At 42.0% G+C, this 26,872-nt stretch overlaps 1 protein-coding gene and 1 long non-coding RNA gene across 2 annotated transcripts in view; one reads left to right on the plus strand and one right to left on the minus strand.

Moving 5' to 3' along the window:
• ank2b (ankyrin 2b, neuronal) overlaps positions 1-26,872 on the minus strand; it is a 96,171-nt gene that overhangs the window by 48,961 nt on the left and 20,338 nt on the right. The window contains exons 4-24 of the mRNA XM_041984390.1: positions 25,963-26,061; positions 25,735-25,833; positions 24,720-24,905; positions 20,711-20,734; positions 18,955-18,963; positions 18,356-18,454; positions 16,025-16,123; positions 15,544-15,642; positions 13,243-13,440; positions 13,049-13,147; positions 12,101-12,199; positions 11,922-12,020; positions 11,632-11,829; positions 7,478-7,576; positions 7,087-7,185; positions 4,569-4,766; positions 4,386-4,484; positions 4,118-4,216; positions 3,942-4,040; positions 3,770-3,868; positions 1,680-1,752 (exon numbers count right to left, since the gene is read on the minus strand). Of these exons, the coding sequence (XP_041840324.1) occupies positions 1,680-1,752; positions 3,770-3,868; positions 3,942-4,040; positions 4,118-4,216; positions 4,386-4,484; positions 4,569-4,766; positions 7,087-7,185; positions 7,478-7,576; positions 11,632-11,829; positions 11,922-12,020; positions 12,101-12,199; positions 13,049-13,147; positions 13,243-13,440; positions 15,544-15,642; positions 16,025-16,123; positions 18,356-18,454; positions 18,955-18,963; positions 20,711-20,734; positions 24,720-24,905; positions 25,735-25,833; positions 25,963-26,061 (2,272 nt within the window). The remainder of the gene's footprint in view (positions 1-1,679; positions 1,753-3,769; positions 3,869-3,941; positions 4,041-4,117; positions 4,217-4,385; positions 4,485-4,568; positions 4,767-7,086; positions 7,186-7,477; positions 7,577-11,631; positions 11,830-11,921; positions 12,021-12,100; positions 12,200-13,048; positions 13,148-13,242; positions 13,441-15,543; positions 15,643-16,024; positions 16,124-18,355; positions 18,455-18,954; positions 18,964-20,710; positions 20,735-24,719; positions 24,906-25,734; positions 25,834-25,962; positions 26,062-26,872) is intronic.
• LOC121639233 lies at positions 737-26,830 on the plus strand. Its single transcript, XR_006010141.1, has 3 exons — positions 737-806; positions 20,087-20,090; positions 26,814-26,830. It is a non-coding gene; the product is annotated as an uncharacterized LOC121639233 (long non-coding RNA).

The raw sequence follows: 26,872 nt of genomic DNA on the forward strand, positions 1-26,872 counted from the left end.
ATGAGATGGTGAATGTGGCTGGAGAGAGGGAAGTCTGGGTTTCCCTGCTTAGGCAGCTGCCCCCGCGACCCGACTCCGGATAAGCGGCAGAAAATGGATGGATGGATGGAGCTATCCTTTAGTATTGCTAGCTATCTTTTTAGTGCTGCTAACTATCTTTTAGTCCTGCTAGCTATCCTTTAGTGTTGCTAACTATCCTTTAGTGCTGCTATCTTTTAGTCCTGCTAGTTGTCCTTTAGAGCTGCTATCTTTCAGTGCAGCTAATTATCTTTTAGTACTGCCAGCTATCTTTTAGTGCTGCTATCTTTTAGTGTTGCTAGCTGTCCTTTAGTGCTGCTATCTTTTAGTGTTACTAGCTATCTTTTAGTGCTGCTAACTATCTTTTAGTGCTGCTAGCCATCCTTTAGTACTGCTAACTATCTTTTAGTCCTGCTAGCTATCCTTTAGTGTTGCTATAGCTATCCTTTAGTGCTGCTATCTTTTAGTCCTGCTAGTTGTCCTTGAGTGCTGCTAACTATCTTTCAGTGCAGCTAATTATCTTTTAGTACTGCCAGCTATCTTTTAGTGCTGCTAGCTATCCTTTTGTGCTGCTCGCTATCCTTTTAGTCCTACTAGCTATCCTTTTGCGCTGCTAGCTATCCTTTAGTGCTGCTAGTTATCTTTTAGTGCTGCTACCTATCTTCAGGGCTGCCAACATATTGCATACATGGCAACAAGACATAAGAATCATTTTGTCTCATGTTGTGCCAGCTTAATCATAAATACAGCACTCAGGAGTAACAACATGTAAAAAAGTTTTACAAATAGTTTAACAGAATCAACAGAAACTTCAAAATAAAACAGGAAACAACTCAACTACAAAGGAAGTGACACTAAACCAAAATACAGGGAATTTCACACCTATATAGGTGTTGCAGTAGAGAAACATTCAATATCTGCAGGACACCGGCTCAGGAGGACTGGAGTTGTTGATCCCTGCCCTAAAGCAAAGTTTCCAGCTATTATTGATCTGAAAATGCTTTCTGGAACAAGTGCAGGTGTTTTTATTTATTTATTCCCGTTTCAGATATACAACCACTCTGATAGATTTTTATGTTTAAGGCAGCTTTTTTTCCTTCGGGCTAGCTAGCTTTAGCCTGCTGTGACTACAACACTCACTTCAAACTACTAAAATAATGTTATTATTGAGCTTCTCTGTGTGTTAATGAGCCAACTTTCATTTCTACCAAGCACCATCTCATGAGGGAAATACCTCAGGAGGTAGTTCTGCCACAGCCACAAGCTCATTCAGCATGCAGCCACACACTAAATTCCCACTGCAAGCCCTCACACCCGGCACCGTGCTGAATACCTTCCTCATCCGTGGTGTCATCGGACAAAACATCATCATCATCAGTGGTTTTCCATGCTGTAGGTGGACAGCTCAGTCACTCCAAGTCTTATCTTTACAAGCTGTGGATGTGCTAGAAAACTCTTTCAAGCAGACTCTGTTTTGCATCTAAATGCTGCATTCAATGTGCTAGTCCAAAATTTTTAGTGGGTATAGGCACAAATAACAGAATGTAGGTGATGGAAAGGGTAAAAAAAGCAGGCCTGGTTGGAAAGGCAGCTCATCTGGTGAATCTGTGGTATTTATCAGAGGAATCCTTTCCCATCTGAGGGAACGTGGTTTAACTCACCCTCTTCATCGGAAACATCGAGTACTTCGGTCATGGTCTCTGGCACGTTCAGCTTGTGCTTCTCCGTCACCGTCTGGGAAAGAAAGGAAAACAGATCCCACATGATTGACAGCTCTTCATCTCCAGAACAGATCAAGTGAAGCTCTAAACTAATCAACCATCAGAAGTATAGCAAGCTGAAAATATCCATTAAACATCAATAATTTGTAAAATGTTCTAGAGAAAGAAGAGCTGATATGCTGATGGTGTAAAACCAGCATGTAAATCATCTTCTATCCTCAATCGAACTAAAATCGTCATGGCAGAAAGTGTGACATCAGTAAACACCAAATCATTATCCAATGAAATGAAATCATATTGTTTTGTGATTAAACTTGTATTTTTTTAACCCCCATAATACAGAAAAACAAAGTGTGTTTAGTATGTTGGATGCAAACTCAGAACTGGTGCTTCAACAAGTGAAGTGGTGGTAAAATAAGCCCAGCAGCGACTCCAGGAGGAACAACCTGAAGAAGAAACTGCTGGCATCATTCTGCAGAGCCACCATAGAGCATCCTGAAGTACTGCATCCTAGCATGGTCTGCAAAGAGCTCTGCAGTGGAGAGGAAAGTGCTGCAGAGAGGGATCTCTCCACCAGCCGGGAAGATCCCAGGCTGCTCTCTGCCAGCCGGGAGGATTCCAGGCGGATCTCTGCCAGCCAGGAGGACATCGCCAGCTCTCGTTACCTCAGCAGAGCTCAGCACATCATCAAAGACTCCTCTCACCCCAGTTACCACCTGTTTGAACCATTACCCTCAGGGGGCGCTACAGGTCACACAGAGCCCGGACTAGTAGACTAAGAGACGTTTTCTTTACCTGACCAATAACCACATTAAACAATTCAAAATCATACATACACATACACATAAGTTTGTTGTAGACCTTTAGAGAAGAAATAATTCGGGTCTATTTTGGTCTCACTCCAGCGGTAATCAATTCACTAAAAACTTATCCAAGTTCCTTAAAGTCATTTAGCAGCTTGCAAAATTTAAACAAACAAAGAAATAGTGAATAAATAACTTGCAAATGACTCTACATATTTTTCTTTATTCAGTGGATGGATTGTAATGAGCAATCAGCTAATCGGACCCAAACTAAATCTCTGCCTACAAGCTATCAGAGTTCTGGGTGACACCAATAAAATGAGGTGAGGTTATCTGTGGTTAGCTAACGGAAGCTAGTTGGGCCTATTTGGATCAGAGAAGCTAGTAGCAGGTGCTAGTAGTGAGAACTTGTCCCAGGATGATGTGCAAGTCCTTAATGAATCAATTAAAACTTGAGAATCATTATTGGCCCCCTGATGCATCATTCCATGTATCTATTAACACTTTCATTGACTGCTGCTTGCTAGCTAGCTAACAGTAAAGAAGAGACCAGATGACATGTCGCTGCTGTCTGACAGCTATTCTAACTGCATATGTAGAAATTATCCATCAAGACAATGGTTGTATGAACAAGAGAAAGAACTCTGGGTGACTGATTCACTGATTCAGATAATTCAAAAACCAGATTCTTTTTGGTAAGTGACTCATACAAACTCAAGTCAAGTCAACAGCTAACCAGTAGGGGGCAGCATAGGGACCAGTTTGACCAGATGTAAGGTCACAGTGGTCGACATCTAACCAGCAGGGGGCAGCATAGGGACCAGTTTGACCAGAATGTCATAGAGTCGACAGCGGTAAAAATGATGGAAAGTTTAGAAGTGAACCTTGTTAATGTCCAAAATTACCCACATTTTTATGATGTATTATTATTTCTCACATAAGCAAAATGAGCCAGAAATACTTGCCACTGATGGGCATGGCTGATTTAGGTTCCTTCCGTACCATCGTTGATGCCACAGCTGTCGTTTCTTCTACCCTAATCTCATGTAATCGTTTTATTTACACAATACAAATTCAGCAACACTACCTGGTCTGGACTCTCTAATGCGGCCCCTGGTGAAACCCTTCTGTAATTATCCATGAATTATGACACAGTTAATGTAATAATTACTGCGGCATATACTGGTATATTCTAAGCCTGAGCTTTTCAACCCTTGTAACACGTACCGTTGTGGTTGTAATGATCTCCTCGGTGACGACCCTCAGCGTGTCCACCACAGAGATATAGCCCAGCCTCAGAGCAATACCCAACGCAGTGTTCCCGTTCTGGACATGAAACGAGCTTAAGTTAGATGTGTTTACAACCATCTTGCATTTGTGTGGCTGTGCGTTTACGCACCACAGTGATAGCGTTTGGTTTGGCACCGTATTGCAGCAGAACATTGATGATGTGTGTGTTTCCTTGCTGGGCGGCCTGGTGAAGGGGAGTGTATCCGTTCTGAGGACGCAAAAGGGAAATAAAAGAGTTATATGTGTGTGCTCACCCCAATGCAAAGATACAACATACTTCAGTACCTTGGTCTTTGCGTTGACGCTGGCTCCATTCTGGAGCAGGAAGTTGACCATCTTGGCATTACCATAGTGACACGCTACAATCAGAGGGGTGTAGCCCAACTGTGGACCAAAAGCAAACCAGTTTAATTCTTCCAGCCAGGAATAAAACACGTTACCATGTAGAATAGGTAAAACTAAATGTGATAAATTAAGACTTAAGGTTATAAACCTTTAAACATAAATATAGAAAGATAAATGTATGACATAAAAACACCCTGATGGTTTATACTTTAGTCTGTTGGTCAAGATTGGCTCCGTTCTTGGAAAGGATCTCAGCAACAGCGACTTTGTCCTCCTGAGCTGCCAGATGGAGGGCGGTCAGGCCACTCTGAGGACATCAAGCAGGAACATGAAGAAATACCAGGAAAGATGGATTTCTGCCTGGAAACTGCAGGATTGTGTTCAGGATTACCTTGGTGGGGACATTGATCTGGGCTCCCTTGTTGATGAGCAGGGCAGCCATGTCGGCGTGGCCCTCCTGGGAGGCCAGATGGAGCGGAGTGACACCCTGCTTGGTCAGGATGTTGGTTTCTGCCCCGTACTGCAGCAACACCGTGGCAATATCCATCTGGTTCTTCTTAGCCGCGATGTGCAGAGGAGTGTAGCCATTCTGAGTCATGTGGACAAAGACTCACGTTAACGGTGTGTAAAGGACGAGGTTGGTTATGTTGCCACTGTTAACTGATCCAAATCAGCACTGTTTGTCCAAATGATGAGGTTTGTTGGTCAGATATCTGATCTATTTGTCCCAAAGCCTCAACCTGGAATCACCACACCTGGAGAATGTTTATTCAGACCCTCTGACTTAAATGTACAAGTTAACATATGCAACAGGAAACGTGGCCTAAAGAAGGAAGCTGCTTCAGGTTCTCAGCTGAATTCAGAGAAAACACAAATAAAATAGGAAGACTATAAAAGGAAACCTACAGGTTGACCAAGAAAGCAAGACTTTAAAGTGTCAGGACATAAAATTCAAAGAAACTATGCCTGAACATAGAAAACGAGAAACACATGAGCAGAAAGAAAAGTCAAATCAGTGAAAGGAAATTTAGTAATTTAAATCCAGAAAAGCTACACCTGAACCGTGGCTAACAGCTAAAGCTACAGCGAGCTGAAGAGACATAGTCTTTGACTGTGGATGATTGGATGAAAGTGATGCTCAGGGACAATGATGCTGGAACTTTAGATTCAGGTGAGATGTAAAGAAGGAAAAGGTGTTTCCATAGTGATGTCAGGGAAAGAAGTCAGCAGGTGCAGACTGACATGTTCAGCATTTTTCTCTCATCCAATCAGTCTAAAGCAGGGATTGGCTCATTTTCCTGGATCATAACAGTTCTCGCAAGAAGCCAAGAATCCAAACTTTTTCTAAAGAAATATGTAAGAAGCCAGTGACACGGCCAGTCCAGCATTTCTGGCTGAATATTAGTTTTATGTTTGTCTTTTTACTGTCTACTGTCCCCTTTTATGTGTATTTTCTCTGTTCTAGGTGTGCAGCGGTGGTCAACATGTGCTTATAAAGGGACTGACTGGTCCATCCTCACTGTGGGAAGGAGAGGTACCGCAGGTCTTTCCTCCTGCTGCTGTCACACTTTACAATGAACACATGAAACTGTCTTTCCATGTTTACATACATGTTTACGTACATATTTAAATCCTGTACACACTCACCCTGCTGACCAGATACTGGACATGTTATTACCTATTATATGTGTGTGTGTATGTGTTAACTGATCACACTAAATTCTCTCCAAGAGTGCACGTGAGTGGTTGTTTGTCTCTCTGTGTTGGCCCAGTGATGGACTGGTTACCTGTGCAGGTGAACCTGCCTCTCCCCTGCTAGTTGCTGGGATAGCTTCCAGCTTCCCCGCGACCATGAACTGGACCAAGCAGTACAGAAAATGGATGAATGAATTTGTGTGTGTGTTTTCTTTTCACCTGTGTGCTTCTGCTTACTGCACTTATACTGTTACTATCTTATCTTATATTGTCTTATCAATAAAGTTAAACTGACATGGTCACATCAGTCTGGTTTATTTCATGGTGAAAACAAAAAAAAGAAAAAATTTTTAAAACAAAACATAAATATACACAAATCTGAAGAAAAAAGAAAGTTAATTAACAAGAAAAAATATTGAAAAAGTATAGAAATAAACGAAAGAAAGAAAAGAACAATAAATTAAATAGAGAAAACATGAATGAATAAATGAATTAGTAAAGACAAAAGAAATTAGGAAAGAGAATTAAAAATAGATAATTAAAAATGGATCAATAAAAAAAGACAAAAAAGAACAAATAAATAAAATAAATAGATTTTAACCATTTTCATTTATTTAAAACCTGATAAAATAACCACCCAGAAAAGAAGCAAACATCCTGACCAGTGTCAGCAGATGTTCGGTCTAAGAGAGGCCAGAGGAGCTAAAACAGCTGAACCCGCTGAACAAGCGTCCTCAAAGTTCATCCACCAGGAGCCTTCATTAAAACACCTTTAACCACAGCGACTGAAATGTTTCTTTATAAGCAAAAAGTCCTCTGCAGCTCAAACAGCTACACCTCCTTCCTCTTCCTCCTCCTCTTGTGGAGGCTGTGGAAACCTGATGCTCTATGTCAGGGTGCCCAAGCCTAGTCCTGGAGATCTACTACCCTGCAGGTTTTAGATGCATCCCTTCTCCAACACACTGGAATCAGATGGCGGAATTCCCTCATCCACATCTCATCCAGCTCTACAGAGGCTGGTAACCATCCACATCTCATCCAGCTCTGAGAGGCTGGTAACCATCCATTCGTCTGATTCAGGTAAGCTGGAGAAGGGCTGCATCTTAAAGCTGCAGGGTAGCAGATCTCCAGGACCGGACTTGGGCACCCTTGCACCATGTGATCATTGGCTTTTTCTCCAGACTCATTTCCACCTGCACACTTTGGACTCTCACCTTGGCCATGGTGTGAGGCGACGCTCCTTTGTCTAAAAGCAAGAGCGCCACCTTCTGGTTATCGTAATGAGCAGCAACATGGAGTGGGGTGAGGCCGTTCTGTGGGGGAGGGACGTGAGCAGATGAGGGTTAAACAGCAGTTAAAGCAACAAAAACACACAGAGTTAACATGTTAATAAAATTATTGGGAGTTACTGAGTGGGTTCTTATCACACAGAAAACAGCGTGTCTTAGGGCAGATGTTAAAGACCAAGGCCTCTGTTCTTTGTTAATTCAAATTAAAACCTGATTTTATTTAAATTAACACTCCTGTTGAGCCTCAGAGAAGAACCAGTAAGAAACCTTTAACATTCTACATGCAGTAAATAATGCTTCTGTTCAAGATGCAAACCTTTCCAGCAGAATCAGGAGGTGCACAACGCTGAAGCAGGAGTTTGGCTACATCCAGGCTTCCATACTTGGAGGCTACATGAAGGGGAGTGAAACCTTTCTGCAGGGAGAGACAGATGAAGAGTTCCCAGTCAGAGCTGTGGAGGCGCATGGAACCTGTAAAACCTCATTTATGTTGTTAAAAGGGAAGATATGTTTTTATTCGAAGTCTTCAAAGTTGCTGAGAAAGTTGCTAAATGTGAATTAAATACATTAAAATGTGAGTTTGGACCTTTAAAATTGGACCAGCTGTTTTGCTTCTATAAACCAGCCTGTAGAACCCTGTTAATCCCAGTCAGCATGCAGACAGGAGGTTTTCAGGACAGCCTCAGTGGTCAAGGCACTTTAAAAACAAGTTGATCAAAGTGCTTAATAATTATCAGAAACTAAAGATAAACAATAAAAATGCATAAATGCAAATACAGTGCAAGTAATAAAAAATAATAATACAAGATAAAACAAATAGTTTTAAAAGATTAAGAACACCAAATGGCTTTGAAATAAATGAGTTTTCAATTTAGCCATAAAGATATTTATGGTGGCTGAGCTGAAGAGGGCTGGTCCAAAAAGCAGGTTTCTCCTAAGCTCTCTGATTGGTGGAAAGTCTGACAGGAAGTGGCTTCATCATCATGTCCAGGTCTAAATAGAGGTCTCTTAGCAACATAGTAGTGATAGTGATCTTTTTATTATGAAATGTGATAATAATGCTGCTATCATGGATCATTGTGGATTTACCAGATAGTCTCTAAAGAAACACTACATTTAGCGGCTGGATTGTAAACCTCCTGGACGGGATAGAAATGGCTGGAAAACTTCCATAGATCACCTAAAGGTATCTATCCATCACAGTTTACCCCACAGAGCTACACAATACCACTCCTGGTGGTGGAAGAGGTAGACCTCAAGGAGATCTGATGGAGGTTTAAGGGTTAAAGACAGAGACCGAAGCTTCTCTGCTGCTTTAACCATGATAATCAGCTAATAAACCTTCAGGATGTCTCCTTTCAACTCACATTTCTGTGGTTATTTGGATACGCATGGAGGAAAACATGTGATCAGAAAGAATTTCCTGCAGCCTGTTTATTGTCAGAAAACAGGCTTCAGTCTTGCTGATGCAACTCGTGGCAACTTCAATCCCAAAGTCCAGCTGTTAGCCAGCAGAGGGAGCACTTTAACCACCATAATCACATGGTGGGTGTGTTTGTGAGCAGCTTTCCTTTGTTTGACAAGCTCTGGATTCAGATCTGAGGTAACAGGTGCAGGAAAACAAGAAAGGAAACAACAGCATGCAGGATAATGACTGTCCTAATGAGCTTAGACATGAGTTAAAACATTACAAAGATACTCAGATGTGGGGATGGATCTCACATGGTTTGGTTTCTATAGCGACAGCCACACCCATCTTCCCCAGAGACAACCCACAGAAACTGTACAGAGATTTGAACCACTGAACCCTGATGAATTCTGCATCCCTCTGTCTCCTTCTCCCCACTGCATGAATAAATAAAAAGGCTAATCCGTCCATCACTGGCTTCATAGTAAAGATGTTAAAGGTGTGGCCTCCTCAGATAAATCACATGATGGCTCATGGGCCTAGAAGATGGGCTCATCCATCAGTCATCAGAACTGGGTCAGATCCAATAAGACTGGAATCCCAATCCAGCTGAGAAGCCCAGGAATAAGAGTAAAGGCCAAAGCTGCTCTTTAAATCAGGCATTTCAGAAATAGATGGAAGTCTGTGATGCTGAAAGATATTTATGAATCTAATGTACCTGGAATGGTCTGGGGGTCATTCTTAAAGGGAAAATGCAGCAATTTTAAAGCTTATTGATCTTGAATACTTCTAGTTCTGATAAACTGATCAATAAACTTTACTGTAGCTGTAGTCCCTGCAGCTGGTGTTAGCAGGACGGGATGTTAGCAGAGCTTTATTAGGAATGTGCTGATATGCAGGTGCTCCAGATGATCTGATCCTTAAAAGTTCTTTAATCATATAATACATGCATGATCCTGGTTCCTCTAATCTAATTAGTAAATGATCTTAGCTGGATGACGTTTGAAAGACAGCTCATTCAGCAAACCCAAGAGAAAGGAAAAACATCCAGGAGTAGAAGCTGTGAGAGAATGAGTCTGAGTGTGAAAAGGCCAAGCTGGTCGCAGGAGACCTAAACCTGCAACCCTAAACCTGAGAAGAGGAACAGAGTTCTGAGAGGAAGACAATATATTTGAGAGCAAGAAGGGGCTTTAAGAGTGTAAGAGCAGAGTTTGGAGAGAGAAATATTGCATGAAAACAAGAAATCTCAAATCAAACAATTATTCCCTTGATTAAAGAGGGAAACACCTCCATTGATATACAGTTGCTAGCTTATGATGCCTTCTTAGATATCCAGTTGCTAGCTTGTGATGCCTCCATAGATATCTAGTTGCTAGCTTAAGATACCTCCATAGATATCCAGTTGTTAGCTTACAATGCCTCCATAGATATCCAGTTGCTAGCTTACGATGCCTCCATAGATATCCAGTTGCTAGCTTACAATGCCAGTTGCTAGCTTATGATGCCTCCATAGATATCCAGTTGCTAGCTTATAATGCCTCCTTAGATATCCAGTTGCCAGCCTATGATGCCTCCATAGATATCCAGTTGCTAGCTTACGATGCCTCCATTGATATCCAGTTGCTAGCTTACAATGCCAGTTGCTAGCTTATGATGCCTCCATAGATATCCAGTTGCTAGCTTATAATGCCTCCTTAGATATCCAGTTGCCAGCTTATGATGCCTCCACAGATATCCAGTTGCTAGCTTACGATGCCTCCATTGATATCCAGTTGCTAGCTTATGATGCCTCCATAGATATCCAGTTGCTAGCTTACGATGCCTCCATAGATATCCAGTTGCTAGCTTATAATGCCTCCTTAGATATCCAGTTGCTAGCTTACAATACCAGTTGCTAGCTTATGATGCCTCCATAGATATCCAGTTGCTAGCTTATAATGTCTCCTTAGATATCCAGTTGCTAGCTTACAATACCAGTTGCTAGCTTATGATGCCTCAATAGATATCCAGTTGCTAGCTTACGATGCCTCCATTGATATCCAGTTGCTAGCTTATGATTTCTCCATAGATATATGGTTGCTAGCTTATGATGCAATGCCACAGATGTAAAATCACTCCAGGCTGGAGTAGTTGTTTCTCGGCCTTGGGATGCTGCAGGGAAACGACGGATCCAGGAATGTACATAATGAATGTTATTGAGTCATCATGATTAGCTGATATAATTTTTTTTATTTTCTCATTTTTCATTTTATGCTCCTCTACTTATGATCATATTTGTGTTTTTTTAAACTAAATATGACTTTTTATCTCTTATTTTTTGCTTTTTTCATCCATGTTTTATTTTCTCTGGTATGAGTTCTTTTCGTTGTGCCTTTATTCATAAAAATAAAATACTGGTCTTACTAGGATTGAGGTCGATTAATTGATAAAATCAATAAATCAAATTTTCTGTTTTTGACAATGTATTTTTGTGAAACTCAGGATTTTTTCCTCTTATCAACATTGCAAACGCTCTCCTGGGCTTCCATCATCAGTGGTCTAGGCCCTCCCTCCTGGGCCTCCGTCATTGGCAGGTTCGGCCCTCCCTCCTGGGCCTCCATCGTCGGCAGGCCCCCTCCTCTGCACCACAATGCTGTTCGTCTGAAAGCTCCAACAGATTTACAGAGAAGTGAGACGTCACTCACGCCTGGGATTTAGCTGCATATAACAGCAGTGAGTAATACTGCTCGCGACGAGATGCAGAAGACAACTCCAGCCCACAAACTCTCGTTAGGAGACGGCCTACGTCAGGGAATAATTTCTGCAGGGGATCCCATAGGATAAGGATCCAGATGGAGATCAGGGATGCAGTGTGTTGCATCTCTCTGTGCAGGATATGAAGCTGTTTATACGGTGGAAAAGTTTTTCTTTATTTTCTTTGCTGTCATTCATTCATATAAATGAGTAAATAAATAAAACAACACATTTGGCAAGAAAACTATAATTCTGTTGCTGGAACAGAGGTGGGTTAGTAAGAGATGAAAACTTTTGTTAGGTGAAGTATAAACAGCTCCTCCACCCACCTTGGTGGCCAGTGAGTGCGAAGCTCCGGCCTCCAGCAGGACTGAGGCGGTCTCCACCTGCCCCTCCCTGGCAGAGATGTGGAGGGGGGTGTAGCCATTTGTGGTGGCAGCATCAGGATGGGCCATGTGCTGCAGCAGCAGCTGCACAATCTCTGTCTTCCCCAGTCGGGACGCAATGTGGAGCGGAGTCTGGTCCTCCTGACAGGGATGTGGGGGGTGGTATTCAGTGAATGACCTCTTGGATCACAGAAACCCCATAAAGGATGTTACAGTAGCAACAGCAGTCTCACCCGCGCCCGTGCATCCACCATTGCTCCGTTCCTCAGCAGACACCTGACCACCTCCACCTGACCCGCCCTGGCTGCCATGTGTAACGCCGTTTCCCCCCGCTGAGCACACAACACCACACAGGTCAGTATTCATCCTACAGCTGGACCTACAACCATGTTCTGGTTTGTCCTACACTCACAATGTTGCTGACATCAGGCGAGGCTCCGTTCTGCAGCAGCAGCAGGACGATGTTCAGGTGACCCATAAAGGCTGCTACATGGATGGGGGTCAGACCAGACTGGACACAAAGAACAGAAAGTTTGTTCACAGTTTTCTGACTGAACAGCAGAAGAAGCTGTCCAGAGACCAAAATGTCACATCAAACACTTTTAGAACAAAAGTCTGCTGCTAGATTCTTCTGGTGGTGCCAGCAGTAACAAGGACGCTGATGTGGAACTTTGAAGAAAGTAAAAAGACAGAAACAAATCATTTATACAATATACAAGGAAGAAGGGGCTTTCCACCTACCCGGGGTACACCTGACGTGTATCATATCTAATACATGTCAGGTGTACCCCAGGTGGTCCTGCATGTGCCTATGATGGAAACCAGATGAATCTGGTGGAATCCAGTAAAAATGTCAAATATCACAACTCTTCTTCCACATGAAAGGCTGACAGTAAAGAATGAATGTTTTATTTATGAATGGAGCATCGGATCCTACACAGAAAATATGAATGACAGCAAATCAGTTTTGACATTTCTAAGACTTACTCAAGACTCAAAATCACCACCAAAGACCCATCCTCCAATATTTATTATGTAGAAAATCATTTATGTTCAGTAATTCTTTTAATTAATAAAAAATAATTGAAATGATTAAACTTGCATTTAAAGGGTTAAAATCCTAAAAATGACTGTTTGAGCAGGTGATTTAAACAAATGAAGCAAAAAAAAAAATCCATGTTTGATGTTGTGGCAGGTTTGTTTGTGCATGGACATTTCTGGCCACTAAGCTACGACTTAATAAGATTTTTATTTCCTTCTACGACTTTTCGAACATGTAAATTGTCTTTTTTCCGTGTTTATGATTTTTGTGTTGTTGTTTTAACCACCTGAAATAAAGATATCAATCAATCAAAGTCACCTCTGTGATGGCCTGGATGGAGGCTCCATATTTGACCAGCAGCTCCATCACTTTAACTCGGTTCTTCTTGCAGGCGATGTGCAGCGGAGTGAAGCCGTTCTATGAAGGAGTGAACACACAAAGTACAGCCACATGAGCATGGAGACCTGGCTCATCTCTGCAGCAGGATTGTTCCAGGATGTCCCTGAACCTACCAGAGCCCTGGCGTTGGGATTGGCCCTCTTGTCCAGCAGCAGCTTGGTGACTCTGTAGTGACCACAGTGAGCCGCCACATGCAGTGCCGTCAAGTAGTCCAGCGTGACGTCGTCCACAGGAGCCTTGTGCTGCAGCAGGTGCTTGACGCACTCGACGTGATCGCCTTGTGCAGCCATGTGGAGCGGCGACAGCCCGTTCTGAAAGGAAACAGGGCTTGCTAAGTTCTGCTCAAGCAGGTTGACCCATTGATCTGACCCAGGTGCTGCAGCAGGAAACATCCAAAACCTGCAGGGCTATAGCCTTCGAGGACCAACTTCCCCACCGCTGGTCTATTTATCGTAGGGCCTCGTCTTTTACTCCTGTTTAGTTGTATTTTATTATGTCTTATGTTTTTACTCTGATGTACAGAACTTTGTTTCAGTTGTCATTGTGTCAAAGTGCTTTATAAATAAAGTTGGTATGGTAACTTACTACAAGCTTTCTTTAGTCCTGGAAAACTGTCAGTTAGCGTGTAACTTACCACTGTTGAGCTCTATTATTTTTTAATTAAATTTGTTAATCAAGCTCCTAATCCAAACATTAAAGACCCACTCTGGTGAAAATCATGTTTTCATGTTGGTCACATGTCCATGTGGCATTTATCTGATGCTAGAGGACAAATCTTGTGAAAATTTTGAGTATTTCTGCAGTTAAATAATTGTGAATCAATGGCGGGCAGAAAAAGGTGAGCTCAGACAGACCCTCATTTACACGTCATAACCCCACAGGGCGCAAGCTCCTGCTCCTCCCTCTCCACCCGTTCTGACTCTGAAGACGAAGAGATGGCGGATTGACATGTATGTGCAGTACTGGGTTGCTAATCACGTTGGCTTTCATTACAGAAGAACTTTTCTGTGAGAGAGCAATGAATTAGGTTTCTCAGTCATCACAATATAACAAACCACACGTTGGTTTGCAGTCAACACTTCAAGTCAGTGCGCTAGCATGGGGGAGGGCACTGAGCAGCACTGACTCCGCCCACAACTCAAAATGCAAATGAGCTACTGGACCTCTGCAGAAGCAGAGTCCTGGAAAAGGGCACAGGTTTTGTGATTCAGACCATAGAGAACATTTTAAATAGTTACAAATAAGCATTGAAATGGGTCTTTAAGGAGTCTTTTCTGTTCATTTATGAGTGTGTAGCTCTGAAAGTGTCTCAGCTGCAGCAGACAGTCAGGACTGCTGCACACAAACACAAAGACACAGCAAAAAGTTCGGAAATAAGCAGCATCAGCTGTTTGGCGGGTTTGTCATAGTAACGTCCTCATCACGCGCATACACGATCCTTACAAACATTTAAAAAGACATAAACAGACTGTCTAACAGCAGATTTATTGTTACATCAAAGAAACAATCCACCAAACATTTACTGACTTTTTCTTTGAATTTTATTTCCACAGCAGATGGAGCAGACTGTTGGCACTTTAAACGATATGTCCCAGCAACCAGGGCTGCCAAAGATCCGACATTTACAGATGAGGACATGAATCCCTAACGTATACAACATACATTTCCTGTTTCCCCTCCACGCTGACGCGCTCTCACTGCAGTCTGCTACCTACCCCACTGGTTGGACTACGTACACCTCAGAAAGAAATCAGGCTTTTATAGCAACAAGTCGTCATGAGACTCATTGTTTCAGCAGCCAGAACCAGAATCACAACATGAGCTAAACTCGAAGCTACCCAGACAGCAGTCACGCTGTCAGCTGCTTATTTTAGTTTAAAAAATCCCTTTAAAGACCAGAGTTTTAAGTAGAAGACACCATTCAGATGAGTAAAGTTTCTACACAGTGTAACCTAGAATGGACAGAGTGGGATTTTTTCCAGAACTTTATTAAGTTCTATGACTTAAATTTTTTTTTTCTACATATGACAGCTGGGATTGGCTCCACCCCCACCACCATGACCCTGACCTGGTTGAAGTGGAAACAGCGAAGGAATGATTGGTTTCCAACTAAAAAACGCTGCAGTCCTGCATTCTTATTCCAGCTGACAGCTGCTGATGTAACCAGAGGAAAACCATTCAGTCGTGTATGTCTTGTGTGTGTTTGGACAAGTGGATCTAAAATAATGTTTAGGTTAAGTAAGGTGATTACCGACTCATTCATTCTTCAATAAAGAGGAACAGAAATCAACTTCCTGTAAGAACCTTAAACACTAGAAGAAGAACTAGGCTGCATAAACCGGCCTGAGTTTCCTTGAACACCCTATAAAAGAAACCAGCATCCATTGCTGTTATCTCCAGACTTGGTGACCCACCTTGGTCCTGGCCAGCAAAGGTGCCCCTCGCTCCAGCAGTAGCTCCACAGCTGTTTCATGTCCACTCCGAGCTGCACAGTGAAGGGGAGTCAGACCGTCCTGGAAAACACATCACAGACATTCAGGACATCCTGACAGTAATGGCCGGGGTCCGTCTCGCCCTGACCTGATAAGCAGCTGCTGTAGCAGAGTCAGCCGGCCTCACGCAGATGTGACCACAGTGGAGTGGATGTTGTTTGTGTTTGTCAGAATCCGATAACAGCTAATAACACAACTGTGCAGCTATCTGGCACTCAATCAAACAACATAGCAGTGTCTGAATGTCCGATGTGACACTAAATTTAATCCCCTGAACCGCCAGAGTCCAGCTCCTCTGGAAACAACAGCAGGTCACGCATGCTGTTAATACCTGACATGGTTTAAATCCACTCGCTACGACTGTTGGTATAGCAACTAACAGTCCTGCTGTAGTGGTACTCACCCGGGTTTTAGCATCAATCTGAGAGCCTCGGTCCAGCAGCAGGCGAACCATGTTGGTGTTGCCTCGTTTAGAAGCCACGTGCAGGGGTGTGATCCCGTTCTGCAGAAGAAAACCAAACACAAACAGTCATGTGAAAAAGAAAATGGACCCTCTTTTAGTTCAGCTCAGGACATAAACAATCATCGTCAGAACACAGAAGCAGGTGTAGAAAACTAACTCAGCCACAGGAACCAGTAAAGGCTGCTGAGCAAATGTTCTGGATTAACTCATTATCATCAGTGTGATTGCTTCATAAGTCAGTTTGCTGTTCTGCAGCACTCAGGTGTGTTAACACGGCAAGGAGGAAAGACATCAGAAATGATCTTAGAGAAGAAGCTGTCCATCAAACTGGGGAGGTTATCAGGTAATTTCTAAGCTATCTGGAGTCCATCATCCAACAGAAAGACAGAAACATTACATTCAGCTGCCAATCTTCCCCAGACTGATGCTTTGGTTGGACCTGGCAGATCTGCAAACATCATGCGTGTTGTACAGAGGAGTGGATGGAAGATGGTGCTGTTTCTAACTCTGAAAAAATAACTGAAGCTTTCCTTAAACGTGTCTCACTGCAGACATGCATGATTACGTTTCTTCTGTCATCTTAGAAGACAGTTCAGAGAAATGCTTTAGAGGTCCAAATATCTCAATAACAGCAGCGTGCATTTTTGGGTGTGTATGCATCTAAATGTGTGTGCACCAAGTCAACCAGGAGCTATTTTAGTCTCTTTGTTCAGAGCGTTAATAATAGGACATCTGCAAATGATAAACACTTTCATGTTGGACAGCATGGCTGTTGTCTACTGAGATTTTCACCAACAACCTCTAGGGTTTCCAGAGAATTGTCTGAAGAAGAGAAAATATCCAGTGAGCAGCAGTTGTCTGGACCAGGATGAAGCAGAAGACCACACCGGGTGCCTCCTGTCAGCTAAGAAGAGGAAACAGAGGCTACAATTCACACAGGCTCACTAACACTGGACAATAGAAGATGGGGAAATGGATGGATGGATGGATGGATGGATAGATGGATGGATGGATGGATGGACAATGCGTGGATGGAAGGATGGATGGATGGATGGATGGATGGATGGATAGATGGATGGATGGATGGATGGATGGATGGATGAATGTGTCTTTAAGTTCGTGCACCCTGACAAGTTGGTCCATGTCCACGGTCCGTCTGGATCAGCATGGGGGTCTTTTTGGGCTCCGATGTGGACCAAACAAGCTAAATTTGGTCCGGTTGAAAACCAGGGGTCTCCTGGTTCTGTTATCTTCCAGTGTGAAAGCAAACAGAGCATCCAGTGAAGCAAAGACAGGAAGTGATGTAGATGAACATGGTGGATATCTGGCTGCTGCTCATACTGGACACATTCTGGTGAAAACTGGATCTGGTTTAAATGCCAAAGTAAAACCAGAAACCAGACTGCAGAAGTTTACTGTTGCTCAGTTGTTTACATGCAAATAAGACATTTTTGGTCCTGGCCAATCAATGAGCAGGATTTTCTTCTTTCTTATTGGTCAGTGGTCGTTTCGTTGAATAGTGCCCTCTAGTGAGCAGTTGTTATAACTGCGTGATGCTGTTCAGGAAGTCTGGTCTGCCTGGGTACAGCTCAGTGTGAAACCAAAGCAAATGAAGGTGTCCCCTGGCTATCGAACTGAGTCCCCTGACTGTCGAACTGAGTCCCCTGGCTGTCAAACTGAGTCCCCTGGCTATCCCTTGGCTGTCAAACTGAGTCCCCTGGCTATCAACTGAGTCCCCTGGCTGTCAAACTGAGTCCTCTGGCTATCAACTGAGTCTCCTGACTAATGAACTGAGTCCCCTGACTGTCAAACTGAGTCCCCTGGCTATCGAACTGAGTCCCCTGGCTATCAAACTGAGTCCCCTGACTGTCAAACTGAGTCCCCTGGCTATCAACTGAGTCCCCTGGCTAATGAACTGAGTCCCCTGGCTATTGAACTGAGTCCCCTGGCTATCAAACTGAGTCCCCTGGCTATCAAGTGAGTCCCCTGGCTGTCGAACTGAGTCCCCTGGCCATCAAACTGAGTCCCCTGGCTATCAAACTGAGTCCCCTGGCTGTCAAACTGAGTCCCCTGGCTATCAAACTGAGTCCCCTGGCTGTCGAACTGAGTCCCCTGGCTATCAACTGAGTCCCCTGACTAATGAACTGAGTCAGCTGGCTGTCAAACTGAGTCCCCTGGCTATCGAACTGAGTCCCCTGGCTGTCAAACGGAGTCCCCTGGCTATCAACTGAGTCCCCTGGCTATTGAACTGAATCCGTTAGAACAGCTTACCCTTGCAGTGAAATCCACGGCTGCCCCGCGGTTCAGCAGAAGTGTGGCCACGTTGACGTTTCCGTAGTGGGCAGCAATGTGCAGCGGCGTGAATCCACTCTGGAACACACACACACCAAGCAGACACACACACAGAGGAGAGGTCAGCCATCAGATCACCTGGAAGTCCTGCAAGTCTGACCCTTTTCTGTTTGACTTCAGACTTCCCAGCATGCAGCAGTCACATCAAGCATCAACAGTAAACAGGAAAAGAAGAGAAACACCGAACATGTCAAAGAAAAAATAAATACGACCCCAAAACGCCCCTTCATGCAACTATTAGATTACAAAAAACTAAAATAACATTTTGGCTTCAAAGCTGAACTTAAACAGGAGAAAATAGAGCAGTAACAAACACAGGTTGACATGAAGATGCACAGACAATGTCTTCTATCAAAAATCCAACTAAAAAACCAGTAAAAATCATAAATAACACGGAGTTTCCCAGTAACACCAGTGCACTACGTTAATTGTACGTCAGTTAGCTAGCAATGAGAAGTACATGAGGAGAGTTAGAGATTGCAGAGCAGGTTGGAGGAGTTGTGAAATTCTTGCCTTACCTTGCCATTCTGTAAGTGTTGGTCCGATTTAATGTGAAAAAGTTGTTTACAAAGTGTGAAGAATACAGTGACTAACGTGATGGTACAAAACTTTACAGTCAAAGCTCAGAATGGTGCAAACGAAGCAGTGTGGATGCAACATGCGATTCACTGCTGACCGCTGGCCAGAAAATGAAATGGTTGCTGTGTAAACGTTATATTTTACGAGCTGCATCAGCTTCCCATGCTTAACAGTCATTTATACGCCAGTAGGTTAAGGAAAAACATGCACCTGAATAACTAGACCTGGAAGCTGCAACGTGGCTGACCAGGCCTGCCAACATTAAAATATGTAATTTAAAGAAATCTGGTTTATTTTTCCATCTGCAGGGTTATAATGTGTTACAGGAAATGGGAAAAGGGTTTCACTAAGAATTTGACATTTTTTTCTAATTTTAATTACTGATGACTTTATTTAACATTACGTAAAATAATAAGACTGAAATGACTTTAAGCCATTTTCATAAAATCTGCTGAAGCCACTCAGAGCAACGGGTCACAATCCTCATCTAAAAAACATATTAAATCACAATTTTACATCTTTTAAAGAAGTCAGCTATGCTCCAGCTACAGGGATGACACTCCCCAGCCACCTGGTAAAGTCCTGGACAGGAGGCTCCATTGGAGAATCAAACCTCAGATGAATCTGTGGTCAGGTGTGTGGCCACAGACTATTAACAGACTACATGGAACGAGATAATAAATGAAGCCAAAACTGTTTTAACACATTTTTTAGCTAACTAATGCTAAACACACTGCTAAACATAGATTTTTAAAGCATTTGTTTTCCTGCTACACCAATAACCAGCTAACAGCATAATAACATATTATTGGTTTGATTCCATATAAAATGGCCAAGATTCTTACATCACTGGCTCACTAGCTTTTATTTTTGTTTAACGTCTGATGTAAATGTACACTTTAAGAGGCTGGGTCTTCCTTAGTAACAGAAAGGTTTCCAGAAGGAAGAGATATTTGCTTTCTGCTGCATCGTGTTGCAATTACTGACCCCCTCCCACCACCGAGGTCAGCCAGACAGAATTCATGGCCTTAATGGCCAGTTTCATGGCTTGTTTCAAAGCACAAGGCCCAGTTATGTTCTCATGAAAGGAAAACAGAGATAATGAAGCAGGTTTGTATTTCATATAGTCTGTTTTTATTTTGGCAGGACTGATGGGAAAAAACTATTTTGTGTTAATCTTGGCAGTTCTGGACATCCACCACAAAGCAGCAGTATGAATCATGTATTATCATCAGTCATCTGTTAGCATGTTTAGAGCGGCAGTAAGTCTTCATAGTGCATCTTTAGTAATCATGCAACAACAACAGAACTCATTACAAGACAAATAGCAAACAATTACAGCTTTAACAAAAATGCATGAACTTAACCCTTACAGGACACAAATGCACTTATTTCAACAGAATAAACTACACATCTCAGTCATGAGGCTGTTCAGAGAAATAACTAAATGCACTGAGGGTCACAGATGAGAAACACACAGGAAGAAAAACTCAGTGAAGTTGTAGCAGGACGCTGTCAGCCATGCATGGTAGCCTCCGACCACACCAAACCAAACCACAATGAGACCATGAGAAAATAAACCTTTGATTGCAGTGGAGGTGGAAGTTAAAAGGTGGTGGAGAGAAAGGAAAGAGGGGGACACAGAAATGGGAGTGAAAGGTGAAGCTGTGCAGAATTAAAGGAGCGTGTTTATACCTCAGTAGTCCTATTGACCATCATCTGTTGCAGGAGGGAAAGGGAGCAAGGGAGGAAAAATCAGTTCAGTTAGCTGTTTGACACCATGGATCTGCTGCAGTCCGTGCACAGCAGCACAGATGTGCAGCAACATGGCTGGAGCTCACCTGCCTCTCAGATCTTTCACTGATGCTTGTTTTAACACATTCTGTTGTATTTACTTCCTGCTGCTACACCTTCTTCCTATAAAGTCATTGTCTTCCTCAGCATTAATACTCTGTGGTTTCCTTTGCTCATCACCAGATCATTGTCTATCCTGTCCCGGATTCTTTTTTCTAATGCTGTCAAACATTGCTGCCCAAATGCTTCCATCCTTCACATCGACACGGTTGTTAGGCAACATGTCCACTAGAGGGCAGTGCAGAGTTCAGAGTTCACTTCTGAGTTTTAACCGCAAACATGGTGACAGTGGAGGAGATCATGATAATATACGTTCTCAGAGACATAAAAACAGGCAGCATGGTTTTTTTTTAGCCATTAATGACATCACTGCTTCTTCTTCTTCTTTGTTCATTTTGTTGGTCACACCTGAGCTATGCTGTGCAGCACCGCCCCCGTGATCTGACGGCTTTCTCTCTGAGCCAATTAATCTGATCCCCATTCCTTAAATCTGTCCTCTCTTCTCTCCTTGATACCTTCTCTGATACTACCTCCACACGGTGGAAGCTGTAGTTGTTTTCATCTGGGGCTCCCTTATAGTGATACTCTATCCATGCAGTAGAAGCACACATGACTTTTTTAGTAAATGCATGAACATAGACTCCATTGTTTGTTTGATTTTTGTAACTGGTACCTTGCTGGAATAGGAAAATTTAACATCCAAGAGGAACTGTTGTTCAGTGAATGAAACCTTGTTTACTCTCGCCATGTCACTTAAAGACACCAGCGGATGTCAGAGAAACAGTCATAACTATTAAACACTGCTCCATCAGCAAGTAAGTGTGAATTCCCACCCATCCCTTGCTCATGGTCAAAAACCAAAGAAAGTATTACAAACAACATCCATCTCCAACTGTTTGCATGCAGCCTGAGAGATGACCACCATACAACCTGCAGACAGTGGTACACTCCATGCAGTGGACAGTGCAGCAAGGTAGGAGGGGGGATGAATGTGTGAGGGGTAGCATTTAAAGAGAGAAAGGAAGTAGAAGGAGAGACCCAGTTAGTGGCAGGACCAGGACTGACGTGGCAGGCACAGAGACACTGAAGGGCAGACAGAGAAAAATGCAGTGATATACCGATGGAGACACAAACACACTAATATACTACTGTACAAGTTAGTGGTGTTTGATACAAACTACATCTAACATTTACATTCTGGTGACACTACCTATACTTGCTGTGAGTGGTACCTGGATAGTATCTAAGGATAAAAAAATAACCCAACCCAACACGCCTATTGTTGTTTTGTAGGCAGTTTTTACTATTCTATACTTCCAGCAGAGGTCAGGAAAGTCTGAAATCCTGACTCGCTACTTCTTCAGCAAATATTTTAGGTCTTTCCCCTCTGGCTGAATCTACTACATGTAAAATTTCATCACCTGTGGGCAGTAATCTTTAAGTCTATGCAGATTTATGCCATGTGTTGAGAACATGTGCACTAAAACTCAGTTTAAAAAGGTTGGGCAAACAAATTATTCTCATAGAACTCAATTAATTTATCCTAAACCCCCCCGAAGTTGTTCTGAGTTCTAGACATAATTAAGTAGCTTTTATCCCTAAACCCAAAAAAGTAATTCTGATCCCTGGACTTCACTAAGTAGTTTTGTTTTCTAGACTTAATTAAGCAGTTTTGATTTCATAACATGATAAAGTACTTTGATTCCTAGACAAAACTAAAGGCTGGCACACACGTAAGGATATTTTTAATCTGAAGAGACTTTTTATCTGTTAGAGACCCCACACATGAATATAAAAATCAGGCATTTAACAGTGTTGACGGTGCTGAGTATGATGAATCTGTAATCCAATCACAGAACACCACACACTTAACAATGCTGTCCACAACGGATCTAGAATCTAGTCCTCCAAGCTGGCATGATTGACAACAACAATGAAGAAGAAGAATCATGGCAACAACCAGAGACACAAAGAAGAAGAACCATGGCAACAACCAGACAAATTAAGAAGAAGAACCATGGCAACATCTGGAAAAACGAAGAAGAACCATGGCAACGACCGGAAAACACAACACCCAGCATGGAAGAGGATCTAAATGGCGAGGGAATGATGAAATCCAGAACTAAATAAAAATACCAGACTGGAGACGGCGTGAACACGAACTTTATATCCTTCTTTGCTCCCCAGTCAGATCACTCTCTGATTGGCTACGCTCCGTTCCACCTCACAATCCACAAAGCCACAACTCAGGAGTCGTCAGCTTTCCTTACACATCAATATTTTTTGTCGTAAATATTAAACATGTCCAGTACTTCTGTTTGTTGGGAAGAATTCGCTCTTAAAACACCTCAGATCACAGGATCATTTTACAGGAAAATCTTATAAGACTCAAGATAACCGGGTGTTTGTGTGGTCAGTCGGTAAGGAAGCAAAATCGGAAGAAAAACAGCCCGATAATCTTTATGTGTGTACCAGCTTAAGTAGTTTTGATTAATAAACTTATTTAGTTTTTATTCTTTAACTTATTAAGTTGTTTTGTTTTAAAGACATCATTAGTTTTAATTCCTAGACCTAAAAAGTTTTGGTTTTGAAACCAAAACAAGTAGTTAAGATTCCTACATATACCCAACTTATTTTGATTCCTAAACCTGAGTAAGTAATTTTTATTCTTTTACTTAACAAATTAGGTTTGATATCTAGACCAAGATAAATGGTTTTGATCTCTGGCATAAATAGTATTAAATCCTTAATCTATTTAGGTTGTTTTGATTCCTGGACTTAACTAAGTAGTTTAAATTTTAAAACTGAACCAATTATTTTGATGACAAAGATCAACCAAGTAGTTTTGAACAATAAAACTAATAACAAACAATAAAAACATAAAACACATAATTTAAATTCCTAGACTTAAATTAATAGTTTTAATTTTGAATCATTACCAAATACTTTTGATTACCTGACTAAACCTGAGTAGGTAGTTATACTTTATAATATAAATGAGTAGATTGATTCCTATACCTCAAAAGTTTTGATTTTGAAACCTTAACAGTTTTGGTGCCTAAACCTAACTGAAGAGCCTAACTATGACCTATTCAATATGGTGACAGATTTTGTGGTGCTTTTTTGAAGAAATTGCCAAGGTTCCAGAAAAAAAAAAAAAAAAATCAAAGCCAGATGGCTTGTTGCAAAAGAACTAAATATTCACCCTGTTTTCAGTGTGGGCCCTCGTGGTTAGCATTACCAAATCAGAATCTGATCAACTGATCACTGATATTGTTAAAACAAGCAAGCCTATATCAGCAGGAACATCACTTCTTTAGGCTTAGAGGTCATCACTGTGGGTAGAAACGTTCCTATGTTATTACTCCAACCTACAGCTGTAGGTTGGAATAATGACAATAGCAATATTCTAGTAAAAGATTAAACTGCTTCTTGGCAGCTCTCCACCTACTCATCTAATTTGCATAATAACACAAGCAAAGTGAAACCCTGTGATTAAGAAGATAGGTTGGATAGTGAGCATAATCAGATCGTTTATCTTAGTAAATGTAAAAAAAAAAAGACAAAAAAAAAGTTTTTTTGGTTTTTAGAAACCAAGAAGAATTTCAGTGTTAATGAGTCAATAATGCAGAAAATGAGCAGAAATTTAGGTTTTCAGTTCTTACCTCCTGGACCCTGCACTCACATTTCCAACATAACTCCAAAGACTCATACAGCTGAAATCAGAGCAGCAGCTCTCTATCTTTGGTTCCTCTTATCAACAGTACACAGTGCCACACAGACTGAGCACCACATGGGCTGAATTACCACATGCAGAAACCTTGCAAACTAAAGCATACTAAAACCATACCTTTGACTGGACGTCGGCATTGTGATCGTTCTGGAGGAGCAGGGCGGCTGATTTGGTGTCATCTTTGCGGGCAGCAATGTGTAAGGCCGGCAGGCGAACCTTGCCTTTAGTATCATTTTCCAGTAAGACGGAGACCACTTGGTTGTGGCCCTGCTGGAGGGCGATGGCCAGAGGGGTAAAGCCGTCCTGGGAGAAGGAAGGCCATTTAAATCATGATAACATAGAAGTTTCCCAACAGCAAGTAAATATCAATTTAAATCAGAAAAGAAATTAATTAATAAAATGTCAGATCAACTGGCATCACATTCAGTTGAGACATTCATCTACTTTTAAATAAATTTTAATCATTTTATTGATCCCATACATTTTTTATTTGATTGTGAAGTGTTTGAATATACATAGCCTAATCCTCAGCCACTTCATCAGCTCCACCTGTTCAACCTCCTGTTAACACTAATATCCAAACAACCAATCACACGGCAGCATGTAGTCATGTAGATGTGGTGAAGGCGACGTGCTGAAGTCTTGTTTCCTTTCTCCTCCCCCCGTCCTCCTGTGTCCTCCTCTGTCACTGCAGCTATGCTACATACTGGTTTGAACTTTAAATCCAAGAAGACACATGTTCTTTGAAATACCGTACCTCTTCAACAGTTTACACTATCTACATAATTCAAAATTATTCGAAGCTGAGAAGCAGCTTTGCACTGATGTACTGATGTATACGTCCAGTTAACTGGCGTCTTGATATAAACAAAGACAAAGCATCTACGTCCCCTGTGTCCCCCGGCATTTCCACCATCCAGAGAATGGTCTGAAGAAGAGAAAATATCCAGCAAGCAGCAGTTGTCTGGACCAGGATGCAGCAGAAGACCACACCGGGTGCCTCCTGTCAGCTAAGAACTGATGAAGAAGACGACCCGGTACTAGAAGGTGGTCCTGGTGAAGTGGCTGGTTAATACGTCGTCAAAGTAAAAGTGGTATCTTCTCCACTGAATGTGCAAAGGCTGCGGCTCACCTCTGTAGCGGTACTTTGGTTGCCTCCGTTCTCCAGCAGGTACCGCACCACATCCATGTGGTTCTCCTGGGCTGCCATGTACAAAGGAGTGAAGCCATTCTAGCAAACACAAACCCAGGGTTAGTAATATTCAGCCAGTCAGGACGTCTTCTGATGTAGTCATTGAAATACGGAGCAAAATGTTATTAATCCAGAATGACAGGTGTAAATAGCTTTGGCTGGACTCACCTGAGACTGCGCATTGATATCAGCTCCTCGTTTCACCAGAGTCTTCACAACCTCAGCCTGACCAGCCAGAGACGATATATGAAGTGCTGTGTTTCCTTTCTGAGTGAGCAAAAAGCATAATTTCATTAATGTAAGACGAAAAGGTGCTACATTTCATATCATTTAAATAACTCATGACTCATTAAATCTCTAAAACCTAAAGCAATCAATACATAAACTACTCAAAGACTGATAGGTAATTATTTTTCTCTCAGTAAATGTTCATGAGTCTCACCGATGCAGAGCTGAGGGAGAGTCCAGGTCACTTAGTTTTACCCTAAATGTTCTTTACATTACAGCTGGTTTTATAACTATGAGAAGATGAAAACACACTTTGTCTCACTGCTGCTGCAAGGCGCACCTGGACAGGTAACCAGTCCATTGCAGCTGTTTTTATATCTGCCTTATAGACTGGGTTGACTTAACTTGACAAGATAAAAGCGCAAAATTATCTGATTTGACTGAAACAAATTAAATATTCCAGATCATTTGGAGCATTTTTTTAAATTTTACTACCAAAACGTAAATCCATAAATTGGTTGTTTGTTCACATCAATTTCTCTGTATTCACATAATCTGAAGAAATTTAAAATTTCATAGCAGAAACAATCTTAAAATTTTTACATAAAGCAAAGAAAAACAGAAATGTTAACAGAATATAAGATTCTTTAATAAGCAGATGAAGTGGTGAGGGTGCCAGGATTAGGTATAAAAGGAGCCTCCACCAAAGTCTGTAACTTTCCAAGTAAAGATGGGTCCAAGTTCACCACTTTGGGCCTAAACCTGTCAGGAAATCACCCATGACTTCAGAGGAATGTTTATCAAAGTAAAACCATAAACAACTTTTGTTTTTTGTCATAGGCTGGTTAGT

This window comes from Melanotaenia boesemani, chromosome 5, assembly GCF_017639745.1.
Source record: "Melanotaenia boesemani isolate fMelBoe1 chromosome 5, fMelBoe1.pri, whole genome shotgun sequence".
Classification (NCBI taxonomy): Eukaryota; Metazoa; Chordata; class Actinopteri; order Atheriniformes; family Melanotaeniidae; genus Melanotaenia; species Melanotaenia boesemani.